General features: G+C 32.8%; 2 protein-coding genes across 8 annotated transcripts in view; both read left to right on the top strand.

Moving 5' to 3' along the window:
* Positions 1–9,721, top strand: part of Tfpi (tissue factor pathway inhibitor) — an 83,763-nt gene extending 74,042 nt beyond the window's left edge. For both annotated transcript variants that reach the window (XM_020182744.2, XM_074071246.1), the window contains exons 7-8: positions 4,272–4,451; positions 5,160–9,721. In XM_020182744.2, coding sequence (XP_020038333.1) covers positions 4,272–4,451; positions 5,160–5,263 — 284 coding nt within the window. In that variant the 3' untranslated portion in view covers positions 5,264–9,721. The remainder of the gene's footprint in view (positions 1–4,271; positions 4,452–5,159) is intronic.
* A 10,060-nt stretch (positions 9,722–19,781) lies between these two features.
* Calcrl (calcitonin receptor like receptor) overlaps positions 19,782–20,037 on the top strand; it is a 108,362-nt gene continuing 108,106 nt past the window's right edge. For all 6 annotated transcript variants that reach the window (XM_020182748.2, XM_020182747.2, XM_020182746.2 and 3 more), the window contains exon 1: positions 19,782–20,026. The gene's annotated coding sequence lies outside the window, so the exon portion shown is untranslated. The remainder of the gene's footprint in view (positions 20,027–20,037) is intronic.

Genomic DNA, 20,037 nt, shown 5'->3' with positions numbered 1-20,037 from the left:
TTTCAATATGCCCAGTGGTTCATTAATGTTGACAAAATGAAGTTCAAATATATTAATATTCAAGAAACATCTCTTTTTCCCCCTTTGGATTTTTTGAAACAGTGTCTCCTCCTGCTTCAAGTGTGCCACCATTCCCTTTTATAAGAAACATCTTAATGTGGTCTAACCCTATTTTTCCAGATTTACAATCCACTGTATTCTTTCATGCATTCTGCCTGGCATTTCCAGAATACCCCAAATAAACCAGAGGCATTCTGCCCTTGGAGTTCTCATATTCCTTCACCCATAAACCCCTCTGTGTCTTCTTTATGAAAACCTCAATTTTCCATGAAAGCTGATTAGCAAACCAAATAAACATGCATTTTTACTTTTCACTAAAATCTTAAACGGTTTTCAATTTTATCTATCATCAAGAAAAGTTTTTAATGAATATGAGACATGATTATTTTAGAAAATTATGTTCAAAACAGTTTCAAAATTTGTTAAGAAAAATCCCTAAGTGACAATGACTTGTTAACTTTGACCAGGCACTTAGCAGTATTGGCAAAGAAATCCAACCTCAGAAACATCTACTTAATTTCTCTTTTTCTTTTTTAATCTGTGGAGGCTTTCCTGTCCAGGCAAGATTTTATAGTGAAGTAATGTACACATCCATGAGTAATGGATTAACTAAATATATTGCAGTCAACTCATGAAATGAAATAATACAGATAAACTAAAAAGAAGATATAACTAACGAGTCATGAGATGATTCATAAATTGTAATTTGTTTAGTCTAAATAGAATGTAAAATAGGAATCATAAGATACTATTGTAAATATTCAGAGTATAAAGTTGAAAGTTCATCTACATAATTCACTTCACTTGTAAAACTGACCCTGGAGCACCACCGTATGCTGTAGCAGTCACACCAACTCATCGCAGTTCCTGACAGGAAAAACAAGGTGATCCTGAATTCTGAAACTTATCAAGAACCCTTTAGATGGAAGCTATCCAACTTGTTATTAATGGTGGGATGAAGACAGAATGCATTTGGTTATTAAATTCCCTTTGGAAAATGAACAAAATACAGGTTAGTGGTTTTTATTCTATCTTCAATCTCTGTGAATAATTATAATCTAAACCAAAAGAATCACATTATGCAGCTACTTCAAAACCTTTATGTTTTCTTTCATTGTAGATATCAAAGACTGGATTTTAAATAGGTGAGTGCCTATCTATATGTAGAATGAATTTTTTAATTGAAAACAATCACTTATATTCTTATAAGGTACAAAAAACATAATCTCATTCCCTCTGGAGATTTAATTAGCTGCTAATCAAGGACTCAAAAATTCCTGGGGCAATTGATGAAACTATTTGCTTCATTATTTTAGCTATACTGTACTTTATGCTAGAAAAACCCAATAATAGTTTTACTGCTCACAGTTAAAATGGTCTTAAAACGAATTACTTTACGTCAGGTGCAATTCATGTTTTGAAGAGTAATAAATACTTCCAAAATGATGGCAATTTGTTACATTTCTTTCTAAAAATTATCCCAATGTAATACATCTTTACTGATTAATTTCTGATTTTAAACCACCACAGAAATATTCTTTCTAGTGTTAGGAACCTCATTGTTGATCTTTGTGGAAGCTGTGCTGTGCTATGTTTGATGATCTGTGTAAGTAGTGGTTGACATCAGGGCAAACAAAGTGAGACAGAGAAAGTTTTTTCTGACCATTGAGTCAGTCATGTAAGCACCATCTGAGCTGGAGCAAGTATCAGATAACAGAGCCACTGCACATCTGCACACTAACCCCAGGCTGTGAGAAGAGGTATGCCAGATATTACCTGATTCATGAGTCACAAACAGTATCAGGCAGAAGTAATCTGATGCCTTGTATATTTTAACTGGTTGGAAAATTTGTCTGAGGGCATATATGCTATTCAGCTGTATGTTTGCTGTCAAGCCAAACTCCTGCTTTATGCTATATGTTGGGGAACATTTTTCCTCTAACTTCTGAGTAGGTTTGGTCAAGAGCAGATAGATATTGTTGTGTTACTGAATGGCCAAAGGAGGACAGAATACAGGGGAATGTCCCCACTATGCCTGTGTCATTCTCTATGGTTTTGGCTGCACCAGAAAGGTCTGTCATGATTCTAGTTTCTACCTTGTGCTCTAGGCTCTTGGTTTTATAAACTGCCTCCTTCCTTGGTACCTCATGTCTGTGCTTTGTAGTCCCAAATGTACCAGACTAGTGCATCTTTGAACTAACCTTGATTTTTATTATGGGAACAGATTTACCACAGGTTGTATATTGCAGGATGTAGGGAAGGCATTTGCTCCCTGTCAACAGAAAATTCTGTTCAGGAATAAGGGCTTTGAAGAGGGTATTGCTATAAAGTTATAAAATAACTTGTAAAGAAGAGTACAATTTACACATATCTTATCTTCAACTTACTGTAGGTGGAAGCAGTGTGTACACAAAATGCTAAAGTGAAATAGGTTTAAGTTATGCACCATCTTGTCATATACATTGTTTTTTTGTGGTACTGGGGTGTGAACTCAGGGCCTACACCTTGAGCCACCCACTGCATCAGCCCTTTTTGTGAATTTTTTTTTTTTTTTGAGAGAGAGGTTCTCACGAATTACTTGCCTGGGATGGCTTTGAACTTCCATCCTTCTGATCTCTGCCCCCTGAGTAGCTAGAATTACAGGTATGAACCACTAGCTCCTGGCCATATACATTTATAATGAAGCATCTGTGGATGCGTATTAGGGAAAAAAAGTAAAGAGAATATCAATTTTCTCTGTTTCTCAGATTGGGCCAGTTGCTTATAGTCTACCTGTCTTGTTTCTAGACCTAGGAATGGAAGCTCATGAGATAAAGGTTGTTAAAAGGTGATGGCCATTTTAAATTCTAAGCTGTGGAGTCACAAAAGCCCACAGGAAACACATTGGAATAATTTGTACAATAGTACACACCTCTCCTAGACATTAAATTCTCCCACGTAAACTATGCTCAGTGTCAGGAAATGTCAACATTTTGTACAAAGTTTGCAACACACTCACACAGATAATTCTTAATTTTGATTTTTGATAGCACACAATCATGTTCACCATGTCTTCTATAAGTAGGATGAATAAGTCTAGATGGCATAACTTTGAACAGTTTTAAGATTCCAGAGGTTTCTTTAAAGCAGTGTTTATATATCTAGCCAAAGACTTAAACAAAAACAATATTTTTATGCAATTGTAGTTTTTGAATTTTGACCCAAAAAGCATTCACTAAGAATTTTTCCTCATATATTCTTCCTGTAGTAGTCACTCCTTAAATTCCCCAGAATATTTTTCTGTATTACATAAGTTATGTTGAAATACCCTAATTTCGGTTTGAATATCTAGATGGCAAGAGATGGTAAAAATATGTTCACCAAATTAAGATTTTTTTCCACACTTTGTTTCATTTTATTTCTTTTCCTTTACAGTTCTCTAGGTTCATTTGCCAAAAGACTACTTCTTGCTTTCTGCACAACCTATTTGCCTTCGTTGGCTACAGGACTCCTTGAAGTTATGCTTTCTGCCAATATTGAACATTTAGCAAATCTTCATCTGCATGTGCTGTATCTCATCTCACCATCTGGCAAAACCACTAAAGTTTTCATGCATTGATCCATCGCCACCCAACAACTTACCTGCAATATTGGTTGATTAACATCAAGAGGTGTAGCTGGGCTAATGAAGAGAACCAGCTTCCTTTTACTGACAGAAATTCCCAGAGGAACTTAAAAATTGCCACTAAACTAAAACTAATTCTCTCTGTGTTTCTTTTATTATCTTAGTTGCATTTTCTCTTCTGTTTTTGAAAGTCATTGGTCCCATTAACAGACCAGCCTATCTGTTCCAAACTGCAAAAGTTGATAACTTTATTCACATATATTTATAAATTTATAGTTAACACATTTTCAGAAGCTAAATTGTTGAAAAGTGATTATTTATTATATATGACACATCTGTTCCTATGAAGAGTAATCATAGCACTTCTCTTTAGGAAATGTATCTTGTTTTTATTCATTGAAGAAAGATACTGGTATTATGGATACTTAGATTTGTTTAAACATTTTCTGGGAATTAAAATACATGATATTTATAATGTACTATTTTTATTCATTAAGATTACTGTTTTATGTATACATGCCATAAAACTAACCTGTAAATAACTCATAATAAGAAACTCTCAATTTTATTGTCACATAGGACTTATCATGTTTTCTTGATGTTTTAGAATATCATGGCCCCTCATGGTGTCTGGACCCAGCAGACAGAGGATTGTGTCATGCCAATGAAACCAGATTCTACTATAATTCGGTCATCAGGAAATGTCGCCCATTTAAGTATAGTGGATGTGGGGGAAATGAGAACAATTTTACTTCTAAAAGAGCATGTGTTAAGGCATGTAAAAAAGGTATAGATGTTTTTCTCATTAAGTCACTAGTGTTTGGAAAAGCAATTACATTGAAGTTATGAATGAAATTTAATCTATAAAATATCTTGTAATTATTTCCCTTTGTTATAAGCACTTAAGTATGATGCTTTAATTAATAAATGTGCTCTTATTAAGTAGATTTAGATAATATGGCTGGATGTGCTCATTATAATTCCTTTCAATGTGTAAACAGAAAAAACAATCAATTTAAAACCAATTCAAAATTTTATTTTTTTAAATGTCTAAATACTAAATTTATTTTTTAAAAAAATCACACCAAATTCCTTTAAGCTTTCTTGTAGTATGCAAAATTTTAATGTATTGATTAATTTTTTCTGAATATAAAAATGGTGTTTATAATTGAGTAGAAAGAATATGAAATTGGTAATCCTACCAACCACATGCAGCCTCATTCTACCCTTTTAAATAAAATGAGCATGGATTTCTAGCTGAATTGCTTATTCTTTTTTGCTAGCTCTTATATATAGGTCACTATTTATAAATATGTCTAATACATAAAATAATATTTATTAGAAATAGGTTGTTCTATAGAAAGAGAAATTAAAGGCTTTCAAAGCAATCATATCTTTTGGGTTTAATATTAGAAATATAATTTGAGAAAATTTAGATAAATATTTTATTGTGTATCCTTGTCATTCACAAATTTGTTGTTTTCCCTCTTTGTAGGTTTCATTCAAAGAATATCAAAAGAAGGACTAATTAAAACCAAAAGAAAAAGAAAGAAGCCATCAGTGAAAATAGTATATGAAGAAATTGCTAAGAATATATGAATTTGTTATATTGTTGCAAAATTAACTCTACTAAATGTTTTATATGAAGTGTTTCACTATGACTACTTTTTCCTTTGCTATAATACTTTCAATGAATATGTTCATGAAATCATTTTCTAGACTTATTGTACCAACTATTAATATATTTTCATCAGAGATCCTTTTTTAATCTGGTCAATGTATTTATTCCAGGACTATAACTTATTAACAGCTACTGTGAATTTATTCTTTCCTTTGATCTTTTTCTAATTATTTTCCTTTTAACTACAAATTATCATACTACTAGCCTCATCAAACAAGTTTATTTTTTCCATTTGGTGGTTATCTCTTTGAGAACATGTTTTTACTTCTTTGTTATGATTCCACATATGATGATATCCTTTACACCTTATTACCAGATTAAGAAATGTGTCTATTAAAGAATAAGCAACGTTTACATTTCACCCTTAAAATGGTAACAGATATCTACTTCTGATGAAGATCACTCAATAGTGCCTTTAAAAAGAACTGGTAATAATACAATTCTATCATGTGTTGCTCCCCCTTAAAAATGTTTTTTCTTTTTCTCCTTCTGTACTTACCAGTACCTCCATCAGTTCTGAACCAAACTCTCTGAACAAAGAACAATGCCTTGTGACTGTCTGATTTTGATTGGTTTGACTTTTATGTTCAACTAAGACCTATCCTATCAGTCAGGATAGTTGAATAATCATGTGTTAAATACAATCCATAAGAGGAAACTATATGGAAAAGGAAAGTTTAAATGACCATCAAAATGAATTTTTGTATGTAGTTCTAATTTTTTTGTTTGACAAAATTTTATCTCTCCAGAAAGAGCAAGAATATTGAAACCTCCTAAAACCTCCATTTATCAGGAGGTTTGGCACGCTGCAACCAGTCATTAGTGCTCAAAAAGAAAGTATTTTGTTTCGGTAAAAGGAAAATTATCAGCAGAAAGAGTCTACTTGAATATTTATGCACTATTTACTCAGAATTTTCACCTACATTTGTCTGAACTTATTTCCCTATATCCAGACCTGTATTGCTCATTTTCTACTGAGCTTTTGTAGTTTGTCAACCCAAGTCTTATGGACATGTCACCTCTGTACTGTTCTTGAATTTCACATATAATTCTGAACTTGCATCTAAAAATAATGAACTGTCAGATGTACTTGGTTTTCTTTCACGACTTCCCCATAACAATACAATTATAACTCCACATGTTCCTCAGCCTTGAAACTTTGAACTCAATTTTGATTTCTGGTTTTCTTTATATACCAGCCATGTATCAGTTTCCAAATCACCTTGATTCCATTTCCCGCCCCCAGGCTTTTTCCTCTCTATGGTGTCCTATCCCATCAGTATTTAAATGACCTCCTCAGAATTTTAGCATATTTCTTCATCACGCAAAAATCTTTCCAGAACTCTCTAGTTGGTACTTATTCCCATAACACCCATAATTTAATTTTGACATATATTTTTGCATTTATCAAATTGACTACTTCAATTTAGAGTATTTGCTGTTCAGTGGATATTTATTTCATTACTCTGCTTATTCATGCTGATTTTTTAATTTAAAACCTGGTCCCTCCTCCAGGCCCAGCACTGAAGTCGGCTTTAGAAATACTGTTTCCAGATGAAAGCTAAAAAGTCCTAACATGCAATTTCAAGTCATTTTCATCTTGCAGTGTAAAAATTAACCATTACAAAATAATGTCAACTTGTTCAGTTTAAGAAAATTTTATAACATTATTTCAAATGTTCAGTACATAAATAATTATCTTAAATTGAGCCTTTGCTATGGAATTGAAAGCTTTTGGAAATCAAGATCCTTTGTGAAATATGCTCTGTTGTTATGTTCTCATGGGTAGCAGAAACATTAAATAAAAGCAAAAGTGTCCTTAGGTCAAGTGACAAGTTTACATTAGAGACATAGAAACAGCATTGGTGAGTTCACTAATCATTTTCTCCAACAATAACTATTCATTGGATCCTTACTCCCTCAAGGAAAACACACATGAGATGGCAATCAGTGTTTAATGCATACAAGTGTTATCTTTACTGTGTTTTAAAGAAGCCCTCTAATGACACTGTCTTCTTTTATTTCACATAACCAAATGCATCTAACTGTGAATTTTATAAAGAATTACATTACATAGTACATATGTGTATCTACCTACTCTGTTTATTCTCTGTATTCAAAATTAACAAGTCATGAAGAAAACTATTCAAATGACTTTACTTTTTACATTGTAAAAACTTAACTGTTACACTGAAGTTTTTAGTATTTAAAAAGAATTTTGTGCTCTTTATCACAAAGATGCAGTGTCATAAATCCAAACAAATCTCCCCCAGTTACACTGTGCTTTTACTTCCTTAAATTGGAATTTGCTAATAATCTACTTGTTTATTATAAGATATCTATATATTATGATTTCTCATTTGTCAAAGAAATTAGCACACTATCCCTTAATGATCCATATATTCTAAGTTTTCTATATTTGTATTTCCAATCATTTCATATATAACAATATAAACATAAACATGTAATTGAATAAATATATAACTGTACATTATATAAACAGCTTCCAACCCTAAGTATTATCACTGGAAAAAGGTAGAAAATCTAACAAAGAGGGATGACAGGGAGAGGAGGAGATGAGAAAGGCGGGGTGGGGAGGGGAGAAAGTATGGGAGGGGGAAAATGAGAAAGACAGAGAGAGATGGAGAACAGTATTAGGACAATTAATATCATTTCCTCATCAGTTTGTTTACAGGAGTAAAAATTTGAATCACAAACTGAAAAAAAGCTGGAGGAATTTGACTTTGGTATGGATAGATTGAATGTTTCTCATTAAGTCATAAAAACAGTCTGTGTTCATCTCTTGATTCTGCTATCCAACATTTTTTATATTGATTTTCCAATTTCACAGGGTTTCGTGGTGACTTCTGGAATTTAAAGCCCACATCCTATCAAGGTACTCTTATAGAAAAGTGTGGATTCTTGTACCTCAAAAAGTTGAATGAAAGTCTTAGCATCATGCTGATTGACCCTAATGTATTGTAGAAAGCATTGACCCAAACTCTTGATGAGTGAAGCAGGTTTATTGCTGGCCAGACTCCACCCACAAGCCTCCTCTCATATATCTGTTTGTATGATCACTTTCTGAAACTTGTGTTTTGACTGACAGGGCTGAGAATAGGGTGAGGCAAGTAAGATAATCACTTCAGACACAAAACTTAAGGAGACATTAAAAAACAGTAGCTAAGATAAATAATACTGTAATATTCTATTTAAAAACACAAAAATTATAGCAGGATTTCATTTTGAACAAAATATTAAAATTTGTACACACAGAATCAATAACAGAATTATACTAGAATCTAAAGCAAAAGGATAAATTAGTAATACTAATGAATTTTTAAGAAATGTAAAGATAGTACAAAGTTGATCATTGTTTAATATAATGAAAAATGTTAGCATAAAATGTAAAGGCTAAACTTTCATTCTCAATACTAAAGAAAAAAAATTTTGGTAAAATTCAACATTCAACATTTGTTTCAGGATTAAGTCAGCCAGAAAATTAGAAAAGAGACTTGCTAATCTGATGATAGTTGTCTACCATAAGCACATGATAATCTTATACTTAGTTGTCAGCTCATGAACAGGAGCAAGGAGCTACCAGATACCCCTTTTATTCAACATATCTAACCAGTCTCAATTTCATAGCCAATGCAAACAGAGAAGAATTAGCCATTAAGTATAAGTATTATATTACACCATAGTTATTGTCATAATTGAAAATCCAAGAAAACTTAAGGTACAGCAATTAAAAATAATACTAGAGTTCAGTAAGATTGTTGTATATAAGTTCAACATAACAATTCAATAACATTTCTATACATTAGACTAAAAAAATGCAGCAACCACAAGAGAGAAAAAATCTAATATACCTCATTAATCCCATGAAAGACGATTTTCAAACATTCCACAAAAAAACCCTGTAGAGAAAATTCAAATATGCATTGAAGGGCATAATGTTTTTCTATATATTATAAATCTTATGATCAGAATTCACAGAGAACTATAAGGACAATGCTAGATTATGAACTAAAAATCTCATATTTCATATACAATAAACATTTTTTAAATAAGGAGTACAAGTTTTTTAATCTCTAAACTATAGACAGAAAAAGCCATAGAAATGGATTATATGATAGGAAAAAAATGAGAAAATCAGACAACAAATTCAGTATCCCAGCTTTGAAATTATAGAAGTTCCTTGAAAGTAGAAGAGATAAAAGAGAGGGGAGGATAGTTAAGAAAACAAAAGGACATCAGTTCCCTTTATTGATATTGTATATTGCTCCCACCAATGGAAACTCAGCACATCCCATCCATAAACACACACACACACACACACACACACACACACACACACACACACACACACACAATTTCAAATGCTAACAATGCAGAGAAAATTCCTGAAAAGACAGGGAAGAAAGTAGAGGAAGAATTCACATACATAGAAGAAATAAAAAGAAATTGTACATCTCGGTGACAGGAATGGAAGAAGTCACAAAATAGTTTAATGAGGATGCTAAAGTGTAAGGAACAGCTGTCAAAATCTATTGTTAGAAGCCCTTTAGTTAATCACCCTAAGCTGTAATGAGAAGCCCTTCAGTATTGTATAACCTTTCAGTTATATTTTTGTAATGCTTTGCTGAAAAATAAAATTAATCAAATTAAATAGGGAAGGTGTTGAATGTTTTTACTTTCTACCAAAGGCTTTGGGAGAAAGTTCTGGAAGAAACATTGTTTCTTATACTAATATTGAAACTAACTTGGTCGGTGAATTTGTTCTAATTTCTCTGGCCCTCCATTTACTCATAGTTAGATGGAGTGTTTCAGACTAGACTGCCTACATATAAAAGTTCTAGTTTGGGCATTTTAAGATGGTAGGAGAATGCCGTTTAAAAAGCATCTAAAATCAATATGGTAAGCCAAAAAAAAGAAAGAAAGAGAGATAGAGAGATTCTGTGATTAAAAAATAAAAATCAACCTTGGCCAATCTCCTCTCTTGGTAATATCCACATATCCTCTTAGAGTAAGGTGGTAATTTTCAGCAGTCTGAAAGTTCCTTCAAAACTTGCCTAGCTTGATGCAGTTTGCCATCTCTAAATGAATTACAACTGCAGTTTCCTTTGTGAGTATGCAATTCCCAAACATCAGAAAATTTTGGGAAGATTCTAAGACATTAGTTTACAGGGGGCCACTCATTTCAAAAGATTCTGAATGCTTTAAAATTTGGGTTTTGTTTGCCATCAAAAATCATTTTCTGAAACAATTAACATTTCCCCCTCAAAATTATATATTCTAGGAGAAAATATATGTGCACCTGATTGACACTAATCAAGGCAATTCAAGCTCACGGGAAGTTTTGAAACACTTCAAAAGTGTTTAGTCACTTTTGAAATCATTAATAAAATAACTAAATATATATGATAAATTAACTGAAACTAGATTTTTCTAGTACCAAAATCTTTTCTTTCCAGCTACAATTTATCCTAATTAGTTTTAAGCACATCCTCCTCATAGCCAAAATTAACCAATTCCTACCAACACTGATGATTTGCTCTTCTTCATGCATTGTTAAACATCAGCCAAGTCAGTTATGAACCTGAATGTCTCTGGAGTTGAAATCCATTTTTAATCTGTATTTTCACAAAGTATGTATTTTTAATTTACTGAATTTTCCTTCTAAGCTGCAGGTGTTCTCAAGTTAGAAGCCAGAGGAAACTGCTACTTCCTTCTTCTTAGTCAATTTTTGGACTATGAAATCAGGTTTTCCAACAGTCTTTCATTTTTAATATATCTACCCCCCCCCATCTTAATGTTCTGCAAACTTTGTAAATCATTCTCGGGAAATATCCAGAGAGTTTCAAAATTTCAACAGCTGTGAGCTACCCAAATGATCCATCTTGCCAAGAAAATGTTATTCCAGAGATGAAGTAAACAATTATCATTTTTTTTACTCAAAATAGCTGCCACTGTTCAATGAGAAAGTCTTCAAAACTGCAAAACTAAACATAGATTATAAAACTTTATTTAACTGTTTACATTTCCCTTTATTTTTCTCATTCACAGCATCATTTCAGGGTAAAATCTTTAAAACCCAGTCTCATATCCACAGCTTTTCTCATCTCTTGTGGCTGTCAATAAACTGTCAAACACACAAGAAAAGTTTTTAAAAGTCTGTGGAAGAAACAAACCAAACACCAAAATAAAGTATAACAATAAAGAACATAGGATGTGGTTTCGAGTAAACTTGATTTTGAACTAAGTAGGCCTTTGTGTCTTCAATTCTGCGTACTTTGTCTGTGAAATGATTGTGACAGAAAATGGCAGTACAGATGTGAAGGAGTGAGCATATTGTTTGCTTTGTAAATTTTTATTAAACTGGTAGGCACTGTAATTACAATTTGCTGAATATTAGATGGCTCACAGTTTTAGAGTATAGTCTAAGTACAGCAACAAATAAACAAATTGGACATTATAAGTTAAACTAGGAACTTTTAGGAAATTTTTATTTAAGATAAATTCAGAAATGAGCATACATCTAAAGTTATTTTACTGTTAACAAGATTAACTGAGAAAATGCTTTTTTTAAGGTATTAGAATTTTTAATTTTTTAATAATTCATTTTTGAGATAATTACCTAAGAATTATTAGTAATATTTTAATATGGCAGCATCTGTAAAATGAGCAAAAAAGGGTAAGAATATCAATAACCAGTTCTCTTTATTTCTATAATGAATCTATCTGAAATTCATTTAAAATATATTAATGTCTTATGTTTCCAAGAAACTTTAAAAATTTTAAAAAATTGACCAACACTATTTCTTATGTCATCTGCCCTAATATTCAGAAATGTACATTACCGTTCATGTATGAATTATACGGGAAAGGCGTGATTCTGGAGAGAAACCAACTTTACAAATCAGGAAAGCAGCCATACCAGCAGCGATGCTGTAATGTGGACCTGCTGAGCAGGTGCTGCGTTTTCCTATTTACTACTGCTTAGGATATTCTTTTCTCAATGTTGAACTATCTGTGACCCCCAATAACCTTTCAATTTTATCTTATCATTCACACAGTGTTTTTCTACAAATACTTGAAATCACTTATCAGATTAAATACTTTGGAAATAATATAAAGTGAGTAGTAACATCTTGTAAAGAAAGAGTAGGTTCAGTAACTCAACACTTTAAAATTTCAAGTTGCAGTTATGAAAACTTGCTAAGGAAGGAGATTAAGGTGATGGTATATGATTGATGGACTTCATATACCTATATGAAACAGAACTAAAATACCTCTTGCAGTTGCTTTGGGTGGGATGGGAAGGGGAGATGAGGGGGGAGAGACGATGGAGGAAATGTAAATAATGCGCAATATAAGTCTTATTGGAATTGTCACTTCAAATCCCTCCTATATGATGAATACATCCTAATAAAAAAAATTTTATTTAAAAACTTGCTAAGATTCTGCCCCTCATCTGAAAACTGCAAATACAGCTTTCACAGGATTAAAGAAAATAACTACATGATGTGGCATAGTTCTTTAAAAAAATCCTTAATCATCAGTTTCTTTTCTGCCTCAATTTCCCCTAAAATAAAATAGAGACTCAACAGCATTGTTAAGATCGTGTTAGGTACTGACAGATATAACACAAAATCAAACATATTTTGCACTTCCTTTTAGTTAATCCAGTGTGCGTATTCTGACTACAGTATTTTTATTTTCTGAGTATCCACAAATACCATGAGAAACATATTTCATGGATACTATATGTAAGGGCCTGGGTATAACTTCAACTAATACCTTGCAAAAATATATATCTATTTCTTCAGAAATGTTCTTGAACTTGTTTCATTACCGCAATCTCACCTAGCTCCACCAGGACAAAGCACACTTGTTAAACATGCTTAGATTACATCACACATTGAACACAGTAAAATGTAATTCCTTACCACCATTTGCATGGTTTCATGTTATAGTCGTTGTCTCCATCTCATACTTGTAGTCTCCAAACTGCAGGAAAAATCCAGGTACACAGGTTTGTTTACCTGCTGCAGTGTTTGTAGGAGATCCTGCTAAGTAAGCAGGTGCTGGGAGAATTAGCAGCAACAGCTTCCAGATGCATCTTTCTCCAGACAATTGCCTCAGCTGACGGTAGTCATGTCCCTTAGGAAATAATGTTCCCCATGTCTGGAATGGCCCATTCACGCAAGTACGAACTAATAAAAAGCTACTAAAGACAGATTCCCTCACATCACAAGGAAAATTCAGAGATGCAGTTTATGCTTCACAGCCTAGGCCTGTGGATTAGGTCAAATTCAGGATTCTGCCTGTGACCACATGCTTGCTCACCTCATTCTTCTTCCCAATCTGCTTTATTCTCTCTCTTACTATGTTTTCCAAAGGTCTGAAGAGTACAACCTCAATAAGTTCAGTGTGCAAAATCCTTCTCTCAAGTCTGCTTCTGGAGAGCCCTGTGAAGAACAGGCTATTTCTTGCCTTTGGAGTTCCAGTGCAATTAGTACATTTTGAAATGATGCTTTCCTACAAAAAGCATCTTCTACTACAAGAAGAATCCTCCCTTCCTGTCTACTCAGTCCTGGTCTGTTTCAGCCATTGAGTATATTTCAATACACTATAGAGCAAGTTGTACAAAAATAAGCATGTTTGTCTGAATACCTACCTAATGGTAAAAAGTAAATCTCTTGAGGAAAGAGAACGTCCCTATAACCAAATTTTGTATATCCAGTTCCTATCCAAATGTTTGGCACATGGTATATGATCAATTAATCTGTATTCGGTGATTACTATGGTTCAGAAAGTTTGCTTTCTGACAAACAAACGGTTTATAAAAATAGCTATTGGAGATAATTAATATGCAGTACTGTCTGTCTGAAATGTTAGCTATATTAAGTCAGAGACGATTTTAGAAAATTAATGACTGAATTTTTGAACAAATAATTTAAAAAATTTTTTCATACTTGGATATAAGAGATATTTATCATTTTTACAAGGTTTTAAAGATTTCATTTGTATTCTTGATCAGCTATATAAGAATCTACATTTACCTAGCCATAGGTTTCAGAACTGTAAATAATATTATATATCTATAGTTATAATAATTTATGTGACAAAAGATGACTGTGCTTGCCTTTGCACTTAATATTTTAAGAAGCACATATTCTTCTCACTTCACATGAACTGATGCTTTAATTATACGACATCATATATGCATATAAGCACCTGCTTATTGTCACTCTATCAAGTGCTTTAGAATGTTTTCATATGTGTCTGCGTTCGTGGATACACACACACACACACTCCTTAGTAGTTAAGGTTTTTTTATGTGAGGGGGAAAAAAAGAGAATTTCATTTCTAGTCCTGTTGGAGAACAATTGTTCGTAATTTAAGAATATTGACCACTAGATGGCAGGATAAGACTATAGATAACCAACCCCTCAGCACTAAGTATAAAAAGATCTGATACTTTCTCAAAGGTCTTAAGCATTCTTTAATTGCATTATACATAGTTTCACATTCTTTTATATTTAAAAACTTGAACTGTATACACTGAGTGATGTTGAATAAGAATGAGTGTTTGAAGAAAATAAGGAAATACAAATTGTTAATAGTTTCAGAACTTATATAAGTAATATGACAATAGTTGAATAAAATTGTATTTTAGTATCGGAAAAAAATGTTAATACTCTTTAGCATCATTTAAACTAAATGATCAGATTATTAAAAATAAGACTTGGTCATTTGATCAAATGTTACTTAGGTCAAGATACTAAATGCAAAGTTAAAGAAATCTTTTACTTTTACAAATGAAATATTCAACAAATAAGTATTTCCAAATAAATTCAGTAAATTTATGTCTAGAGATAAAAAAAAGCATCTTTTCCAATGTGAACTAAACTACTCTAGATCTAGGAAGAATTACTTTAAACTCTTCTAAGAGAAAATATTAATGTTTCCCAAGTGAACTACTCAGCGATTTAGTATTCATTTACCACTTGTCAGTATGAATTCATGTGGCTAGGATGGCCATGTATAATTTTTCATCCAAATCCACACTTTTGAACATGAAAATACAATCTGGAGCTTCCCCAAGAAACTGAAACATATTACCCTACCAAAGGCTGTTTATTCTCAGAAAGTTCATTTTGTACCTTATGTGAAATAAGCTTTTATAACAGGATTGCACTTTAAATTTCATTTTTAATTTATTACATATCTTATTTGGTAGTAGTAGCTCTTTTTTCTACCAATAGTAGCCCTTCAAACACTCAGGGATATCGAAAACGCAATACTGAGTTCCCTGGAAGATCCAAAGCCACCAGAAATTAACTAGAATTAGTTTCTTAAAAATAGGCAAATATTTGGCCAATTCATTTTAATGTAATTTGACTCTCCCAAGGAATCATTACAAAAATACTGAATAAAGACAGTGAAACAGCTTTGTTTATTTGTATATGGATGAGTTAAACTGATTATTCATTTCATATTTAGTTTTCTTCACTTTTCAAATTCTTATTCATAGCCAATTCTTTTAAAACAACACAATTATTTCCCTTAGAATGATAAATTATTTGCACAATTACAGTGAAAATTAGCCCTTCAGTTTGAGTTGAGACAATAGCATATACACTTTCAATATCCAGCATTGGATATAGATTCTTTTACCAAATCCAATTCACATTGCTTTGCTTTGTACAAAATTCCAACATCAATTATTAAGTAAAATAATAAAATGCCAGATCAACTTCTGGCCTTGCTAGAATGATTTTTTAATTATTATTATTGTTATGCTGGGGTTATATTGTGACAATTACAAAAGTACTCACAATATATAGGAGTTGAATTCACTCCTTCCATATCTCCCCTTACCCATTCCTGAAATAGTTTCAACGGGTATCATTTTTCCATTTACATACATGAATACACAGTGTTTTTACTATGTTCACCCTCCTACACCCTTTCCTCACAACTTCCCCCTTCCTACTGGTACCAACTCCCCAGACAGGACCTGTTTTACCTTCCTGTTCTCCATTTTTGTAAAAGAAAATGACATTTTTGTTTGTTTAAGATAGGAACACAGGGTGTTTCATTGTGATATTTCCACGCATATATTATTACAACCCAAATTGGTTCATCCCCTCTCTTTTTCTCCTTTCTACCTTAACCCCCTTCTTATAGTGATTTCAACAGGTTTTAAAATGTAAAATATATTTAATATAGATATTATAAGAATTGTATATTTCTTCTCAAATTACCAGTGAATTCTTAATAAGACCTGGTATACATAATTTTGCTGATTTCATAAATTATCTCAAGTATAAGTAACGAATTTAAGATTATTAAGAACACAAAAATATTACCTCAGAATACAATAACTGAAAACCTTTGTAAAAAAATGTTTTGGCAGTACTGGGGATCGAATCCAAGCTCTGTTGTTTCAGTTTTTTGTGTTTTTGTTTTTCAGATAGGATCTCAAGCTTTTGCCCAGGGCAGGCTTTGGATTGCTGTCACCATACCTCTGCCCCCTGAGTCGCTGGGATTACAGACACATACCACCATGCCTGACCCATAAAAATTATTCTAAAAATCCTTTCATTGGCCCTTATTTTTGCATTCTTGGGCCCTTAGTTTTGAATTGAACCCTTATTTTGGCATTCTGGGACCCTTATTTTTGCATCAGATCCTTATTGTTACATATGGATCATCCATATATAACATGTTTCACATAATTTTTTTTGCTTGTTTTTGCAGAAATATGATACAAGGTACACAAATTCAAAATTAAGTGGCCAGTTTAGTCAGTAAGAAAGTAAATTTGCCAAATCATATTTGTTATCTGATTTGACTAATTTAGTTAATCTGAGCAATACTCTCAAGACTTTGCTTTAGCACCCTCCTGATTGTGAGACAAGCTGCATTTTGCAAGATAACCTGTACTCATTATTGAGGACCTTGGCACTTGTGAGCCCTATATAGCAGTGCAATGGTGGGCATAGATCCTGAGTGTGTGGTTCTGAAATGAACAAACAAGCATGATTGTTTATTGTGAATATCATTCTTCCTTTGTGCACCATTCTTCACTCTCACAGAAAACCTTATTGACAGTGCTCTGTGTGGTTACATCTAGACTATGTTGGCAGCATCAGTTGCTAATTGCAGAGAATTTGCCACTTCATTCCTCACATGCCAGTCAACTTGCTATAAAAGACTAAATAGCAGGATGCATCTTATTTTTCTTAACTCCCTAAAACACAACAAGTACATTGTCTATCTCAAAATGCAGACTTTATCACTGTGTGTTGAGTTGTTACAAGTAGCTTCAGTATGTTCTGGGGAGAGACTGTAACATTTAAATACAAATGTTATAATACATAAGGCTGAATTTATGTAGTTAAATAATGACACATTGGCTCAGAACAGCTAATTGTTTTCCAAAAATATTTTTACTTATTTCTGTTAAAGTTTTGCAAATATTTGCTAATATATTTTAGCATGTATTAGAGAAGTTTTCATCATTTATCTTTTTTATTGCCTTTAGATAACTTGGTAAAACTCAAATTGGCTTTCTGGAAGTCCTTATAGCATTTATTTTGTCTGAAGTTTATAAAATGGCAACTCTCAATGACCTGATTATTGACATGCAAGTTTCCTGTTATTTTTAAGGAAACCATATGGATGATACTGATTAAAAAATTACCCAAGATTCTTCATGGACTACACTCTTAGGCTTATGTGCCTAACCAATAACTTAAGTATAAATACTGTAATTTCTATTAGACTTTCTATTTAGAAAGGCACTAGGTAAATAATAGAGGAAAAAAAGCATTGATGTAAGAGTCTTCCCTGTATGGCTATCCTTATCTCTACTAACAAAAACCCTTGGTCCTCCTTATTAATGTTTATACTCTCTCTTCAACAAAATTAGAGATAAGGACAAAACAGCTTCTGCTTGGAAATGAGGGGGTGGGGGGCAGAGGGAGGGGGCAGGGGGAAGGGGGAAAAATTACCCAAACATTGTATGCACATATGAACAAAAGAAATAAAAAAAAAAAGTCTTATGACCTAAGCTTAAAGCATGGAGTCTTTTCATGCACTAAACTTTGCTATTGTTTAGCAAATGAGATGAAAGAATGAAAAATATCAATGCCTTTACAAACATACTGGAAAAATTTGTACTTTTTTATGACAAATTCAAAAACCACACATCAGTCTCTTTGTAGAGTTCAAATACTAGCCTTAGCATGGGAGGTGTGAAGATGTAACACTGATCACATTGACATGAAGACAAAATATTCTGCAATAATTTTCTTTCCTGGATTCAGGTAATAAAAATGTGAATGTGAATAACACACTCATTCAGAAAAATGATGTCCTTTAATTCATGCAGTCTTTACTTCCATTGTCAGTCTACAAGGAATCTGGTCACTTCATTTTGTTCCTTTCTTGCAGTGACTAACATGTTCCTCTGTGTCTCTGCTCTCAATTCAGTAAGATTTGAATGACTATCATAGCATCTATTTCTAAATGTTGTGAAATTTGTTGAGACAAAGTTTTAGAGATATAAAAGATTTTACATATTATTTACCAATTTTTTTCTAATTTATAGATGAGAAAAATTGATGCCATAGTACATAATATTTCATGTCACTTGGGTTTCAGCAGTTATAATTATCATTGCATCTAACGCTTTACCATATTATAAAAAATGTTATGTGCATTTCAAATTTACAGTGTTTTTTACCTGATCATATTCAATGATTTTTAAAACATATTTGGGACAGGTTATGTTTTAAGGTAAAACTTTCTTTAAACAATTAAGTATATTATATGTCTTATTTTGCACATACACACATGTCATGAACAAAGTGAAAACAAAGTTTAAAGACTACAAGATAAATTTTCTTAATCTAATTGTGGAAAATTGATCAAGGAGTAGGATCTGCTTTTCACAGCTTCCAATTAATGATGAATGAAGGCTTTTTTCCATGCTCATTTATGAAGAAAGATGTTAAATAGATTTTCCTGGATGCTTTGTAAACTCTTAATTCAGCATGCAAACTTACATACCACACATACATACCACAAAACCCCACATACACACACACACAACACACACACCCTTAACTTCTTTGATTCTTTTTATGTTCAGATTTCCTTCAATCACAGGCAGCTCTGTCTGGCAAGTTCTAACAGAACACAGTCAAGGTGAAAGGCAGCCAGCTTTTGCTGGTAACAATGTATTCATGGAGCATATGATCTCTGTCTGTTCAGGCTGTTTCTTGCTCTTGTCTCAGAATGAGAAAGGAGTGCTGCTCCTTTCCTGGGATATGCTATTTGAGACAGAAAGTAACCTAACACTAACTGCAGGCGGGGTCAGTGATGTAACAGGAAGCTCTGATGTTTCCCTTCTGCTGCTGATCACTTACAATCTGACAACACTTTCAATCTACTCAGAACTCCTCTCTCCAGCAGAGTGTCACCTCCTGCCTTAGGACCTTTAAGCTCTGCTAAGTGGAGTTCACTCTGCCTGCAGGATCACATTGCAAGGCTTTGCCTCTTCCCCACCTTGCCTGGGGGGATAAATCTTCCTGCGGAATCTCAGAAAATCAAATTTCATCCTGGGCTTATTTCACCAAGGATTTCCTTAGGAACTGTACAGGGTAAGTGCATT

The sequence above is a fragment of the Castor canadensis genome, chromosome 4, assembly GCF_047511655.1.
Source record: "Castor canadensis chromosome 4, mCasCan1.hap1v2, whole genome shotgun sequence".
Taxonomy (NCBI): domain Eukaryota; kingdom Metazoa; phylum Chordata; class Mammalia; order Rodentia; family Castoridae; genus Castor; species Castor canadensis.
This window is presented reverse-complemented; position numbering and strand designations above follow the sequence as displayed.